The sequence below is a fragment of the Oncorhynchus kisutch genome, linkage group LG3 (genome assembly GCF_002021735.2).
Source record: "Oncorhynchus kisutch isolate 150728-3 linkage group LG3, Okis_V2, whole genome shotgun sequence".
Classification (NCBI taxonomy): domain Eukaryota; kingdom Metazoa; phylum Chordata; class Actinopteri; order Salmoniformes; family Salmonidae; genus Oncorhynchus; species Oncorhynchus kisutch.
Genome location: NC_034176.2, coordinates 33936460 through 33952837, shown reverse-complemented (window position 1 = coordinate 33952837; position 16378 = coordinate 33936460). Strand labels below are relative to the sequence as shown.

The 16378-nt window shown below is 42.0% G+C and overlaps 1 protein-coding gene across 1 annotated transcript in view; it reads right to left on the bottom strand.

The window, feature by feature from the left end:
* Nucleotides 1-2402: 2402 nt before the first annotated feature.
* The window catches only part of LOC109881430 (single-stranded DNA-binding protein 2), a 98797-nt gene continuing 84821 nt past the window's right edge, over nucleotides 2403-16378 (bottom strand). Inside the window, exons 6-17 of the mRNA XM_020473570.2 lie at nucleotides 12337-12396; nucleotides 10441-10504; nucleotides 10292-10362; nucleotides 10008-10075; nucleotides 7913-7961; nucleotides 7694-7729; nucleotides 7276-7330; nucleotides 5289-5359; nucleotides 5091-5169; nucleotides 4795-4823; nucleotides 4508-4606; nucleotides 2403-4176 (exon numbers count right to left, since the gene is read on the bottom strand). Coding sequence (XP_020329159.1) covers nucleotides 4147-4176; nucleotides 4508-4606; nucleotides 4795-4823; nucleotides 5091-5169; nucleotides 5289-5359; nucleotides 7276-7330; nucleotides 7694-7729; nucleotides 7913-7961; nucleotides 10008-10075; nucleotides 10292-10362; nucleotides 10441-10504; nucleotides 12337-12396 — 711 coding nt within the window. The 3' untranslated portion in view covers nucleotides 2403-4146. The remainder of the gene's footprint in view (nucleotides 4177-4507; nucleotides 4607-4794; nucleotides 4824-5090; nucleotides 5170-5288; nucleotides 5360-7275; nucleotides 7331-7693; nucleotides 7730-7912; nucleotides 7962-10007; nucleotides 10076-10291; nucleotides 10363-10440; nucleotides 10505-12336; nucleotides 12397-16378) is intronic.

The window sequence follows — 16378 nt, the reverse complement described above, 5'->3', positions numbered from 1 at the left end:
ATGCTCTCTTCCATTGAAACTGGACTGGGCGTGTCATCAACCTCCAAGCTCTCTTCCACTGAAACTGGGCTGGGCCTGTCATCAACCCCAAAGGTCCTCTCTTCCACTGAAGCTGGACTGGGCCTGTCATCAACCTCCATGCTCTCTTCTACTGAAACTGGACTGGGCCTGTCATCAACCTCCATGCTCTCTTCCACTGAAACTGGACTGGGCCTGTCATCAACCTCAATGATCTCTTCCACTGAAACTGGACTGGGCCTGTCATCAACCCCAAAGGTCCTCTCTTCCACTGAAGCTGGACTGGGCCTGTCATCAACCCCAAAGGTCCTCTCTTCCACTGAAGCTGGACTGGGCCTGTCATCAACCCCAAAGGTCCTCTCTTTCACTGAAACTGGACTGGGCCTGTCATCAACCCCAAAGGTCCTCTCTTCCACTGAAGCTGGACTGGGCCTGTCATCAACCTGAATATGAATAAAATAGTGTAACAACCCTGGGTTTATAAGTGCAGATATCGACTCTGCTGCTGGAGCATGCTTTTGCGGCACAGTCGATAGCGCGCTGGACTTCGGGCTAGAAGGTCGAGGGTTCGAGACCTGCTCCCTGCGGTTTCATTACATTGGTGTCAGAAGTGATCGGACCTCGCATCCACCACAGTGCGTGTGCTTGGCCGGTGAGCACGTTCCTGTAAGACGTAGAGTCGCAAGCTAGCGCGAGGACGCGCTCTTTGAAAGGAGGGAGTAGTGTAACGACCCTGGGTTTATAATCACTGATATCGACTCTGCCACTCGAGCATGCTTTTGCGGCACAGTCGATAGCGCGATGGACTTCGGGCTAGATGGTCGAGGGTTCGAGACCTGCTCCCTGCCGTTTCATTACAATAATATATAAATGAACTAATAAAAGCGACATTTTGAAAAACTATAACACAGCATTAGCCAACTATTTCATGTCAAGTGAATGAATGACAAGCTTTACTCGCCATTCACACCGGACTGTTGGCATAATGATGAGTTTCAATGCATTGTCTAGTAAGAGGTGAAATAATAAGAACCGTGGCGATGAGGATCATAGCTAGCAAATCACTGTAGCCATATATTCTCCCGCACAAAATATGAATTTGAGAGGGAAAGGACTTGATTCGATTTACAATATGTATACTATTTGCAACCAATGGCTGTATAGACATTAAATAAAATTAGCTAATTAACGTTTGTATATGTCTAATGCAATTTAGCGTTTAGAACGACAAGGCAAAAGCAATCAATCAAGTAAAAGGATACGACAGAAAAATCACTGAAACTCAAGTGATTGCCATTTCCCACAAAATCCCCACAGGACGGCGAAATCTAACATTAGGCATTCAGAGCTTTACTAGGTGTCAAAATTTGAGTTTTTCCGCTGGCCGGTTTGAACACCAGTAACTGTACGTCTTTACTTCAATTCTTTCTTTCTGGTACATTTACACATCAGTAGCTGACCAATAGTATTTGCATTTCACTAATAAATTCTGATATAACATGTTGTATTTGTAACACATTTAGACACATATCTACCGCTTCAGCTGCACTGTCTTTGGCTTCGCTGTCCTCTCCCTCTACTCTTTTACCTGCGAACCGGGTTGTGGCATCTTCCTCTTGCCAGTCTAGCACTTCGATGTTAGTGTCGGTGGCAATGATACTAGTACTACTACTACTACCGAATAAGTCGGTAAGTTTTTTGCATTTGAGTGAAGACTTTTGTCTCTTAACTTTTCAGCCCCACCCTTACGTTTTTTTTACTCTGCTTTTCCATTGTCTATTGTAGCTAGTTTTCGAGCTGTCACTGTCAATGTGGGCAGGGCTAAGGGTTGCATAGACGTTTGTTTTCAATAGACCATAGGGCCTGGGGGAAAGGAGCCGGTTGGCCCGTGTCGCTCAACCTTCAGCCAACTTTTTTATTAGTAGTAAAACATGTATAAGGCAGGACCAATTGGTCCCATGCTGTGTTACAGCCGGCTGTGACCGGGAGACCCATGAGGCAGCACCCAATTGGTCCGGGTTAGGGGAGGGTTTAGCCGGCCGGGATTTCCTTGTCCCATCGTGCTCTAGAAACTCCTTGTGGTGGGCCGGGCGCCTGCAAGCTGTATTCGGTCATCAGTTGGACCGTGCTTCCTCCGACACATTGGTGCGGCTGGTTTCCGGGTTAAGCGATCAGTGTGTCAAGAAGCAGTGCGACTTGGCAGGGTCGTGTTACGGAGGACGCATGGCTCTCGACCTTTGCCTCTCCCGAGTCCGTATGGGAGTTGCAGCGATGAGACAAGACTGTAACTACCAATTGGGGAGAAAGAGGTAAAAGGTTAAATAATTGGGCTGCCTGTGTAAACACATGCATGCACATTAGACATACACAAGGAGACAACATTATTAATGAGGGAAGAGAAGCTTTATACCAGCATATTCAAAACCCATGTAGTACTTCTCAGTGTATTTACAAAACATAAAGAGGTAAAAATAAAAGAATAACAGAAAAAGGAAGAAAATGAACACATCACAAATGGAAACAAACAACCAACATTTGGAATCCAAAAATGTGTAAATGGTCAAATTTAAAAAGAAAAAAATATTCATCTTTCATTATTCATACTTGTGACTTTAAACTAACATTAAAACAAACGGCTCTGTATTGGTGTCCCCTAGTTAATCTTTCCCCTCTCTCTTTCGTTCTCTCTTTCTGTCCATCCCTCCATGTGTTTGATACATAAAGAAGAGGAGTTAGATTTATGAGTTTTAGATCTACGGGAGGGAATAGTAAAATCCTGGACTAAATAATAACGTCATGGACTAAATATTATCATAATAAAACTAACATGGGCTGAGGAGTAGGTTTAAAATAATACAAAACACAGCTATTTTACCTCTACACATACTCTCCAAAATACATTAAGATCACAGTTTTTCCGGATGACAATAATAAATTAATTAAGAGAATGATTTAAATGCATGTTTTTAATAATACCTTCACACAAAAATCCCTACAACCATTGTCACCAATTGCTGCACTTTTAGTTTTCCTTTTTCGTTCAATCTACAGTCTTGCATTCTTTGAAAAATCATAACACATTGCATCCTTTTGACAAGGCAGAAAATAGTTATCTTTCAGACAACCAACTGCTTGCATTTTCTCTGTTCTCTCCATCTCAGATGTGTCATCGTTAGATTGGCAAATCTCTTTGTTTTTAGGTGTTGATGCTCGTAGTCAAGACATAGATATAAGGATGGACATTGCTCCCAGTAAATGATAAGATGTGGCCTTACAGTACTCTCTAGCCAGTACACTTACACAGTGTACAGCTCAACAAACAGGTGTATATTCTCAAACCAATCACCATGCCAAACAAAATCAACCAACCAATAAAAAACAACATTGAACACATGGCCCATACTGTACTGAATGATCTCTCTCAACATAGCACATCAGATTCAAGTGTATGAAGGTGAAAAAAACAAAAAAACATTGGTGAATGTTCACTGTGGGACAAAGATCTCAAATCACTGAAGCTGTTGCCCCTCTCCAATCAAAGACTGTGGTTGCCATAATCTTCATCCAATGAGAGACGGAGGATACCATTAAATAGGCTTTATTCCAGGTTGTTGTATATCCAATGAGACTGAAGTTGTCATCTCAATTCATCCAATCATAGACTGTGGTTGCCATCATGCCCATCAAATCTAAAGACTCATAACGAATGCAGGTGGGGAGCCAGAAAGCTACCTGCTCAGATTTCTTTACACTTGAGGGTTTTCAGTGTCTTTTCCACAAGATGGTGGAGCATGGTACATCTTTCTGTGTTAGCATGACTGAGAGTATGCACAGTGACATACATTTATAAATATACAGAGATTTTTTATTTCCTGGTTTGTTAGAATGGAGGTTCCTTTCATACAGTCTCTGATGGTAGGTGATGAACGAAGCAGAAGGTCACAAGTGTAAAAGTGAGAGGAAACAGAAGAAGAGAACAAACACAAATAGAGGCCAGGGGGAGAACGAGGCCTGGGTCCACTGTCCTGGTAGAGAGGGCACAGAGAGGAAGAGCCACTGGGCATAGATGACATCACGTCCTGTCTCTTCCACCAATCCACACCACTAACTGACCAGCTGGCGGAGCCTTCACACACTCATCGTCATGTTTGGAGAATACTACAGAGAGAGGGATGGACAAAGGGGGTTATGTAAATATTATCAATACTCTTATGAAGCCAAACATCACTTTTTATGGGATGAACAAATAGGGAACACACACTGAAAGTCCCCTGCACACACCTGAGGAGGTTGGTGAAACATTGTGTTGGTAATGGAGCCTTTCAGTGTCCAGGCCCTTTAATATTTATAATCAACACCATGTAAAACATGTATAGTTGGTAGGCTAATGTTCATTTTGAAAGTTGGTAAAGATAATCTTCAGTCCTACTGCTACAATGTGTGTCTCTGGCCCTTTGAATAACTTCTGTGGGTATGAGTATGGACTCACGCTCTCGTTCTGAAAGGGGTTGAGGAAGTTGCCCCCCATCTCGCCGTCATCTCTGGGGGTCCCCGGCTGGTTACTCATACTCAGGTTACCAGGAGAGTTCTGATCAGAACCAATCACACAACATAGAAATATAATCTATCTGTATACCATACATACGCAATAGGGTAGATTAACCATTAACGGTAGTACCAATATTTCAACCACATACAAATCACTACAAAAGTCTGTCTGATAATTGATTGTTGCAAATTACTAATGGTATGGGTTGGGTTGGAGTCTTCTCCTACCTTAGGGAGGCTATCCATGTCACCAGACCCTGGGTAGTTGGGAGAGAGAAGGGCATTACTACTATACAGTCTCAGTAAACACATCAATTGACCCTTCAAAAGACTAGTGTAGTGAGTTAAGAACAAGCTCAAAGCATGTGTGTGTGTGTGTGTGTGTCTGTTTAAGGGTTCTATTCAGCTTCATAGCGTGATTGAAATTCAAAAGGCAATGTTCCTGCTTTAGCACAGACTGCATTCATGGTAAACGCTCCATAAATGCTTCAGCTTTACAAATGGAATAGGGCCCTAAGTGTTACCTAGTGATCCATTCATGTGATGTGGCTCCATTCCTGCCATCCCTCCCATTGGACCGTCTGCACCGGCACCCATTGGAAACTAAAGGCCAAAACACAAGCAAACAGCATTAAACAGTTAAATCACACACACACACACACACACACACACACACACACACACACACACACACACACACACTGATGGTTAAGTTATCTTACATTTGGTCTGTTTCCACCAGGGGGGACTGTGTTGATCATGGTGTATATGTTGTCACCGGAGTTAGTCGAGTCTGACAGGAAACACAGTATACACAACTCATACATACAGTATACATATGTACACACACACACACACATGTATACATACAGTACACAAACACACATCCCCTCAGGTTAAGTACCCACTAGAAACTTGAACATACTATAAGCCAAATAGGCAACTGACTTGAGGTAAAGTCACACTTTAGGTCAGATATATATAGTTAAGTTGTTTCACAGACCAAATCGCTAAAGTCAGTTTGTAACATTGTGAATGCATCCCTGTCTAACCCCACACATACAGTGCCTTGCGAAAGTATTCGGCCCCCTTGAACTTTGCGACCTTTTGCCACATTTCAGGCTTCAAACATAAAGATATAAAACTGTATTTTTTTGTGAAGAATCAACAACAATCATGAAGTGGAACGACATTTATTGGATATTTCAAACTTTTTTAACAAATCAAAAACTGAAAAATTGGGCGTGCAAAATTATTCAGCCCCCTTAAGTTAATACTTTGTAGTGCCACCTTTTGCTGCGATTACAGCTGTAAGTCGCTTGGGGAATGTCTCTATCAGTTTTGCACATTTCCCATTCCTCCTTGCAAAACAGCTCGAGCTCAGTGAGGTTGGATGGAGAGCATTTGTGAACAGCAGTTTTCAGTTCTTTCCACAGATTCTCGATTTGATTCAGGTCTGGACTTTGACTTGGCCATTCTAACACCTGGATATGTTTATTTTTGAACCATTCCATTGTAGATGTTGCTTTATGTTTTGGATCATTGTCTTGTTGGAAGACAAATCTCCGTCCCAGTCTCAGGTCTTTTGCAGACTCCATCAGGTTTTCTTCCAGAATGGTCCTGTATTTGGCTCCATCCATCTTCCCATCAATTTTAACCATCTTCCCTGTCCCTGCTGAAGAAAAGCAGGCCCAAACCATGATGCTGCCACCACCATGTTTGACAGTGGAGATGGTGTGTTCAGGGTGATGAGCTGTGTTGCTTTTACGCCAAACATAACGTTTTGCATTGTTGCCAAAAAGTTCAATTTTGGTTTCATCTGACCAGAGCACCTTCTTCCACATGTTTGGTGTGTCTCCCAGGTGGCTTGTGGCAAACTTTAAACAACACTTTTATGGATATCTTTAAGAAATGGCTTTCTTCTTGCCACTCTTCCATAAAGGCCAGATTTGTGCAATATACGACTGATTGTTGTCCTATGGACAGAGTCTCCCACCTCAGCTGTAGATCTCTGCAGTTCATCCAGAGTGATCATGGGCCTCTTGGCTGCATCTCTGATCAGTCTTCTCCTTGTATGAGCTGAAAGTTTAGAGGGACGGCCAGGTCTTGGTAGATTTGCAGTGGTCTGATACTCCTTCCATTTAAATATTATCGCTTGCACAGTGCTCCTTGGGATGTTTAAAGCTTGGGAAATCTTTTTGTATCCAAATCCGGCTTTAAACTTCTTCACAACAGTATCTCGGACCTGCCTGGCGTGTTCCTTGTTCTTCATGATGCTCTCTGCGCTTTTAACGGACCTCTCACAGTGCAGGTGCATTTATACGGAGACTTGATTACACACAGGTGGATTGTATTTATCATCATTAGTCATTTAGGTCAACATTGGATCATTCAGAGATCCTCACTGAACTTCTGGAGAGAGTTTGCTGCACTGAAAGTAAAGGGGCTGAATAATTTTGCACGCCCAATTTTTCAGTTTTTGAATTGTTAGAAAAGTTTGAAATATCCAATAAATGTCGTTCCACTTCATGATTGTGTCCCACTTGTTGTTGATTCTTCACAAAAAAATACAGTTTTATATCTTTATGTTTGAAGCCTGAAATGTGGCAAAAGGTCGCAAAGTTCAAGGGGGCCGAATACTTTCGCAAGGCACTGTACATCCATTAGCCCCACTCAGGTCAAGGCCCCCCAAACACACACACACACTACCTGCTGGGCTGGGCATTATTGGAGTACCAGGTGGCCCCCCTCCTCCCGGCGGACCCTAAAATGAGAGTTGATAATTGGGAGATTAATGCCTCATAGCAACTACACACCAACAATACAATGCTCCTAATATCTATAAAGACAATACACTATATAGTGCCTTGTAACTAACAGGCAAATACAGACAACCAACTTCCAGTCACATAGTTTCAAGTATCAAGTTTTAATGTCACATGCTCAAATACAGTGAAATGCTTTTCTTGCAGCTCTAATCCCAACAATGCAGTTATCAATAACAATGTAATGCCAAAAATAACAGGGTAGAACAAAACACAAGATATAAAAACAACAAGAACACAATAATGTAAATAAGAATACTATATACAGGGTCATACTATAGAGGGTCATACTATATACATACCACATAACTTCCTGGAGACGCAGAGGAGTAGGGGATCTACAGACAGACAAAGAGAGAGAGAGAGTGAGAAAATAGCATTTCTCTTTATTCAAATCCTCTCTTCAGGAAATGTATGTTTTTGTTTTTTAAATTAAAATATTTGCTGTTTTATTGTTATTTTGGTATATTTAGGTATCTGTCTTGGTGGTTGTGTTAAAGTTTGTTTTTCTGGTTACTCACTGAGTTGGCGTTTTGAGGATTTGGCCAAGGTCTACCCCCACCAGGTCCCCTAAAATATACACACACACACACACACACACTTTAGTTCACTCTGTTCTTACACAGTCCTGGGTTGTTCTATTTCCCGTCAACAGTATTGGCAAGAACACATCATTTAGAGGCCAGAGAAAGGAAGAGAGGACAGCACATCCAATCATAATCAGCTCTGAGGGTAGTGATCGTATCTAGTGACGGATTGAGGAAATATTGTTTTTATAGAGCTCTTGCGTAACCACATCCTTTGGGGGGGAAGAGTTAAAGGACGGTGTGGATTGTATGTTTACAGTGCCGTGTCTGTTCATTGTGTGTTTGTGTGTGTGTGCACATGTTTTTGTGTGTAGTGTGTGTATGTATATAGGGAGGTGCACAATTGGCCCAGCGTCGTCCAGGTTTAGCCGGGGTAGGCAGTCATTGTAAATAAGAATTTGTTCTTAACTGACTTGCCTAGTTAAATAAAAATAAAATGAATACAAATGTACAGTGCCTTTGGAAAGTTTGGACTTTTCCCACATTTCTGTTACGTTACAGCATAATTCTAGATTTTATTTTATTTTTTAAGTAAAAAAATCCTAGGGAATCTACACATAATACTCCATAATGACAAAGTGAAAGGTTTTTGGGAAAAACAGAAATACCTTATTTACCGTATTCAGACCCTTTGCTATGAGACTCGAAATTGAGTTCAGGTACATCCTATTTCTATTGATCATCCTTGAGATGTTTCTACAACTTGATTGGAGTCCACCTGTGATAAATTCAATTGATTGGACATGATTGGAAAGGCACATACCTGTCTATAAGGTCCCACAGTTGACAGTGTATGCCAGAGCAAAAACCAAGCCATAAGGTCGAAGGAATTGTCTGTAGAGCTTTGAGACGGGATTGTGTCAAGGCGCAGATCTGGGAAAGGTTACCAAAACATTTCTGCAGCATTGAAGATCCCCAAGAACATAGTGTCCTCCATCATTCTTTTAATGGAAGACGTTTGGAACCACCAAGACTCTTCCTAGAGCTGGCCGACCGGCCAAACTGAGCAATCAAGGGAGAAGGGCCTTGGTCAGGAAGGTGACCAAGAACCCAATGGTCACTCTGACAGAGCTCTAGAGTGCCTCTGTGGAGATGGGAAAACCTTCCAGAAGGACAACCAATCAGGCCTTTATGGTAGAGTGGCCAGACGGAAGCCACTCCTCAGTAAAAGGCACATGACAGCCCGCTTGGAGTTTGCCAAAAGACACCCAAAGACTCTCAGACCATGAGAAACAAGATTCTCTGGTCTGATGAAACCAAGATTGAACTCTTTGGCCTGAATGCCAAGCGTCACTTCTGGAGGAAACCTGGCACCATCCTTACCTACGGTGGCAGCATCATGCTGTGGAGATGTTTTTCGGCAGGGACTGGGAGACCAGTCAGGATCGAGGGAAAGATGAACCTAGCTGAGTACAGAGAGATGCTTGATGAAAACCTGCTCAAGAGCGCTCAGGACCTCAGACTGGGGTGAAGGTTCACCTTCCAACAGGAAAACAACCCTAAGCACAGAGCCAAGACAACACAGGAGTGGCTTCAGAACAAGTATCTGAATGTCCTTGAGTGGCCCAGCCAGAGCCCGGATTTGAACCTGATCAAACATCTCTGGAGAGACCTGAAAATAGTTGTGCAGCAACGCTCCCCATCCAACCTGACAGAGCTTGAGAGGATCTGCAAAGAAGAATGGGAGAAACTCCCCAAATACATGTGTGCCAAGCTTGTAGCATCATACTCAAGAAGACTTGATGCTGTAATCACTGCCAAAGGTGCTTCAACAAAGTACTGAGTAAAGGTTCTGAATACTTATGTAAATGTGATATTTCATTTATTTATTTTTTTAATATAAATTAGCAAAAGTTTCTTAACCTGTTTTTGCTTTGTCATTATGGGGTATTGTGCATAATACATTTTAGAATAAAACTATAACGTAACAAAATGTGAAAAAGTCAAGGGGTCTGAATACTTTCCGAATGCACTGTATGTGTGTGTAGTGTGTGTATGTGTTTGTGTGTATCGATGACAGAGTGCTCACATGTTCATGCCAGGCATCCCAGGGCCAACGAGTGCATTTAGAGGAGGTCTCATCCCCCCACCGTAGTTCTGGAAAAGAGAAACCCAAGGTCAAACTACTGTAAAGTAATGTACACAACTCAAACAGGATCCACAGGTGGAGAGTAGAAATACTACTATTGTATACTACCACACATAAAAACAAATATATTCACCCACCTACAAACACAAACAGCCAAACATACGCTAATGTTACCGAAGGAGTTTAAACTTACGCAAACCTGGAGATTTCATCCAATCACATACCTGTGGCGCAAGAGGGACCATCCCTCTGGGTGGAGTCATTCGCTGCATGGGCCCGCCCATATTTGGATGCCCTGAAAAAAACAGAGCGCTATCAGCTCGCAGTCCTTGTATGTGAGTAAGACTCTGTGGTGTGTATGTGTGACACACACCTTGCTGTCTTGTGGGGTCCATTCCGCTGGGTAGCATAGGCTGGTTACCATGGACCCCCATTGCCTGAGCCGAAATCGTCATCATCATCACAAAATATAACACAAAATCATTAACATAGAGTAAAGCTAAGGGGCTATACACATAATCATGTCCAAACCTGGTCAAAGAGGGTAAGACAAGACAATATAATGTAGTCAAATAAGATATACAGTGGGGCAAAAAAGTATTTAGTCAGCCACCAATTGTGCAAGTTCTCCCACTTAAAAAGATGAGAGAGGCCTGTCATTTTCATCATAGGTACACTTCAACTATGACAGACAAAATGAGAAGAAAAAAAATCCAGAAAATCACATTGTAGGATTTTTAATGAATTTATTTGCAAATTCTGGTGTAAAATAAGTATTTGGTCAATAACAAAAGTTTATCTCAATACTTTGTTATATACCAGAGGTCAAACGTTTCCTGTAAGTCTTCACAAGGTTTTCACACACTGTTGCTGGTATGTTGGCCCATTCCTCCATGCAGATCTCCTCTAGAGCAGTGATGTTTTGGGGCTGTTGCTGGGCAACACGGACTTTCAACTCCCTCCAAAGATTTTCTATGGGGTTGAGATCTGGAGACTGGCTAGGCCACTCCAGGACCTTGAAATGCTTCTTACGAAGCCACTCCTTCGTTGCCCGGGTGGTGTGTTTGGGATCATTGTCATGCTGAAAGACCCAGCCACGTTTCATCTTCAATGCCCTTGCTGATGGGAGGAGGTTTTCACTCAAAATCTCACAATACATGGCCCCATTCATTCTTTCCTTTACATGGATCAGTCGTCCTGGTCCCTTTGCAGAAAAACAGCCCCAAAGCATGATGTTTCCACCCCCATGCTTCACAGTATGGTGTTCTTTGGATGAAACTCAGCATTCTTTGTCCTCCAAACACGACGAGTTGAGTTTTTACCAAAAAGTTATATTTTGGTTTCATCTGACCATATGACATTCTCCCAATCTTTTTCTGGATCATCCAAATGCTCTCTAGCAAACTTCAGACGGGCCTGGACATGTACTGGCTTAAGCAGGGGGACACGTCTGGCACTGCAGGATTTGAGTCCCTGGCGGCGTAGAGTGTTACTGATGGTAGGCTTTGTTACTTTGGTCCCAGCTCTCTGCAGGTCATTCACTAGGTCCCTCCGTGTGGTTCTGGGATTTTTGCTCACCGTTCTTGTGATCATTTTGACCCCACGGGGTGAGATTTTGCGTGGAGACCCAGATCGAGGGAGATTATCAGTGGTCTTGTATGTCTTCCATTTCCTAATAATTGCTCCCACAGTTGATTTCTTCAGACCAAGCTGCTTACCTATTGCAGATTTAGTCTTCCTAGCCTGGTGCAGGTCTACAATTTTGTTTCTGGTGTCCTTTGACAGCTCTTTGGTCTTGGCCATAATGGAGTTTGGAGTGTGACTGTTTGAGGTTGTGGACAGGTGTCTTTTATACTGATAACAAGTTCAAACAGGTGCCATTAATACAGTTAACGAGTGGAGGACAGAGGAGCCTCTTAAAGAAGAAGTTACAGGTCTGTGAGAGCCAGAAATCTTGCTTGTTTATAGGTGACCAAATACTTATTTTCCACCATAATTTGCTAATAAATTCATTAAAAATCCTACAATGTGATTTTCTGGATTTTTTTTCTTCTCATTTTGTCTGTCATAGTTGAAGTGTACCTATGATGGAAATTAGAGGCCTCTCTCATCTTTTTAAGTGGGAGAACTTGCACAATTGGTGGCTGACTAAATACTTTTTTGCCCCACTGTAAATAGAAGCAGATTCAAGTGAAGGGAAATAAAAAAAAGATGAGGGTACATATCCTATTGTAGCCTGAGGAGCGTGTCTGTGCATCAGTGATCTTACCTGATTAGGTATTCTGAGGGGAGGTCTGGGCCCACCAGGATAACGAGGTGACATGAACGACTGTGAAGGTACACACGCGCAAACAAACACACACACAAAACATACACACAGGGTTACAAGCATGCACACACATACCAGTACACACACAAAGAGAGAGGGGGGATAGAGGACGATAGAGTTAGGGAGAGATAAAGTCTGATGGAAAGAGATAAAGTATATGATAATGAATGCTAGCAATGTTAGTATGACAGTCAGTTATGACACTTCTACACTCCCATGACTAACTACTATGCATGTTTCAGTGTGTTACCTGTAGGATTAACATGTTTGTGTTCTGTGATTGAAATATAATGTTGCTATTGTGTGTGTCTGCTATCCAATGTCTTCACCACACACAATGAACTGTCCCATAAATGTTGGGGTCAATTCAAACTAAACCAAACCAGTTGTGTGTATTCATGGATGCCAAGGGAAGGCTTTGCAAAATATTTGACAAATTCAAAAATAAAAAGGATAAAATAATTTATCTTTAGAATCTCTGTGTTTTCATAATTTCCCTTCAATTCGCAAGTAGCTGAATCTCACCGGAAAAGTCATCCGAGCAAGGGAAACAGCGTCCCTCTGTCTCAGTATGGGTAGCCCATGTATTTGATGCTGTCTGGACCAAAAGAGTATGACTCCATAACATTTGATTGATTGATGCCAGCAAGCATTTGGCTTCCCTTGATAAAAAAAAGTATAAAAGAATTAGCCAATCAGCGTTCAGTTGAGCTCAACGTTGGGTTGTCCTGGCACAGTAAAACACCCCCCAAGGGTTGGCAGTTTGGATTTGGCTTCACACCAATCAAATCACATCCAACGCAAACATTATTTTATTTTTTTATGTTTCTGGGCTGCTTTTGTTGTTGTCCTGTAGTAGCTAGCTTGCTAAAATGACCTTTTCCTAAGACATGGATGGAGATGGGGATTTGAACTTGTGGTTTTGACTTAATTCTCTGTACATTCTCTGTATGATTATGAAGGTGATTCTGATCTAACCATAAATGTATATATTGTGCCCCTGGCCTGAGACAAATTAAGTTCAATATGTAGCCTAGATGTAGACTAGGCTCAAGTTAACTAGCTAGCTAACTTAGCTGGTTCATTGTTGACCATGCAAGGAAGTTAGGCTAGCAAGATATTTTTGCTAGGTAGCCTATGATAACAAAAACTAAAAACATACTGTATGACAAAGGAGTAGACCATTTTGCCAACATGAAAGAGAGGTGGATGGCATTGGTCTACAAGTAGGATGAGTCAACATTTTTTACTTGCACACGCACACACACACAGAAAGAAAGAAATCAGTACCATGGACAGCCACATGATATTTAGGAAGATTGATTGGACTAAATAATTGTTGGTATCTTTAAGTTTGTTTTCACTGTATTATAGCCTAGTTGATTTGATAATGTTTAAGTTGAAATGGTGCTAGAATAGCGCAGGCAGTGCTCCTGTTGTCTTTATGCTGACTTGCGGCAACTCCGTTGTTCTAAAATCAGTAGTTACTTAGTAAACTGTCTAAAACATGCCTGGCTGACCATGCTGTGGGTCATGTAACTGTTTGTTACATGCAATATGTTGCTCTCTGGTTTTGTGATAAAAACAAAAAACAAATGTGTAGTTGAATTTATTCCGCCTCTGTGTGACTTTTGTCTTTTTGTTGTCTCGGCTTTATTGTATATCATGGTGGCATATGAACGAATGGGTTATAGAGAAAATAACACAATTATCACAACATAGGTTGGAATATGGCTTTTTTACTGGCTTGGCTTCCACAGGGATTTTACCCACGCACCGCTATTGAACCAAACCCAACCAATGATGTGAGCTACAGAGAAGCAGTACCATAACACACCACTAGGGAGCAGTATAATAAGACACCACTAGGGAGCAGTATCATAAGACACCACTAGGGAGCAGTATTATACCACTAGGGAGCAGTATCATAAGACACCACTAGGTAGCAGTACCATAAGACACCACTAGGTAGCAGTACCATAAGACACCACTAGGGGCAGTACCATAACACACCACTAGGGAGCAGTATCATTACACACCACTAAGTGGCAATACCAAAACGCAACGCTAGGACGCCGTACCATAACACACCACTAGGTGGCAGTGACATCCAGTTGACATCCAGTCCCTCTGCTACCTACTTTCCTCTCTGTTTGGATCCAAATTAAATGGACATAGACTTTACAACACAGAGATTATCATGTACTATTATGTTTCTTATTGTCTTATGTGTATTTCAGCCCAGGTGTATTTCAGCCCTTGAAAAGGTAAAAAGAGAATAGCAGAGTCTAAGAAATAATATAAGTGTATACAGATGAATTAATATATTATTACATTTATTTGTGAATGAGCAAAAGTGCAAAGAAGTGAGTAAATTAGAGTAAGTCAAAAGACATGAATGAATATGGATTATGGAGCCAGTTGGGTTGTGTGTGCATGTGTGTGTCTGCCAGTCAGTGCCTGTGTTGTGGCTAGTTTGTTTGTTGATTCAAAGCTGCATAGGCATGTGTTGATCATTCAGTTTGGCCTCTGTAAGAATCTCAGGGAGGAACTAGTCTGCTCTGTCTCAGACCCTGATTGGCCTTGACAAGAAATCCTCTTCAAAGACGGCTCCAAACAACAACAATGATTGATTTTCAGCAAGGATCGGGGGACCAGGAGTTGGTGGAAAAGGGTGTGTTTTGACTCAAGTTTGAGATTTCTGAAAAGCTGATCTGAAATATTGCCACGAAGGCTATTGATCTAAGTGTCAGACGTGAGCTACTGAGTTTGACTGTTAATGACATTTAATCAATGCGCTACCAGCCGACTGACTAATGTAATGGAGAGACTGACTGCCTAAGAGAGGAAGCTCATACTGCTCAGACACACACACACACCTGTGCACCAACACACACACACTAACATGCACATATTCAGTACCAGTCAAATGTTTGGACACACCTACTCATTCAAGGGTTTTTCTTTATTTGTATTATTTTCTACATTGTAGAATAATAGTGATGACATCACAACTATGAAATAACACACATGGACTCATGTAGTAACCAAAAAAGTGTTAAATCAAAATAGATTTTAGATTCTTCAAAGTAGCCACCCTTTGCCTTGATTACAGCTTTGCACACTCTTGGCATTCTCTCAACCAGCATCAACAGTCTTGAAGGAGTTTCCACAAATGCTGAGCACTTGTTGGCTGCTTTTCCTTCCCTCTGCAGTCCAACTCATCCCAAACCATCTCAATTGGGTTGAGGTCGGGTGATTGTGGAGGCCAGGTCATCTGATGCAGCACTCCATCACTTTCCGTCTTAGTCAAATAGCCCTTACACAGCCTGGAGGTGTGTTGGGTCATTGACCTGTTGAAAAACAAATGATCGTCCCACTAAGCACAAACCAGATGGGATGGCTTATTGCTGCAGAATGTTGTGGTTGCCATGCTGGTTAAGTGTGCCTTGAATCCTAAAGAAATCACAGACAGTGACACCAGCATAGCACCCCCACACCATCACACCTCTTCCTATTCTTCACGGTGGGAACCACACATGCGGAGATCATCCGTTCACCTACTCTGAATCTCACAAAGACACGGTAGTTGGAATCAAAAATCTCAAATTTGGACTCATCAGACCAAAGGATAGATTTCCACCAGTCTAATCTCCATTGCTCATGTTTCTGGGCCCAAGCAAGTCTCTTCTTCTTATTGGTGTCCTTTAGTAGTGGTTTCTTTGCATTTGACCATGAAGGCCTGATTCACGCAGTTTCCTCTAAACAGTTGATGTTGAGATGTGTCTGTTACTTGAACTCTGTGAAGCATATATTTGGGTTGCAATTTCTGAGGCTAGTAACTCTAATGACCATATCCTCTGCAGCAGAGGTAACTCTGGGTCTTCCTTTCCTGTGGCGGTCCTCAGGAGAGCCAGTTCATCAATTTCATCATAACGCTTGATGGTTTTTATGACTGCACTTGAAGAAACTTTCAAAGTTC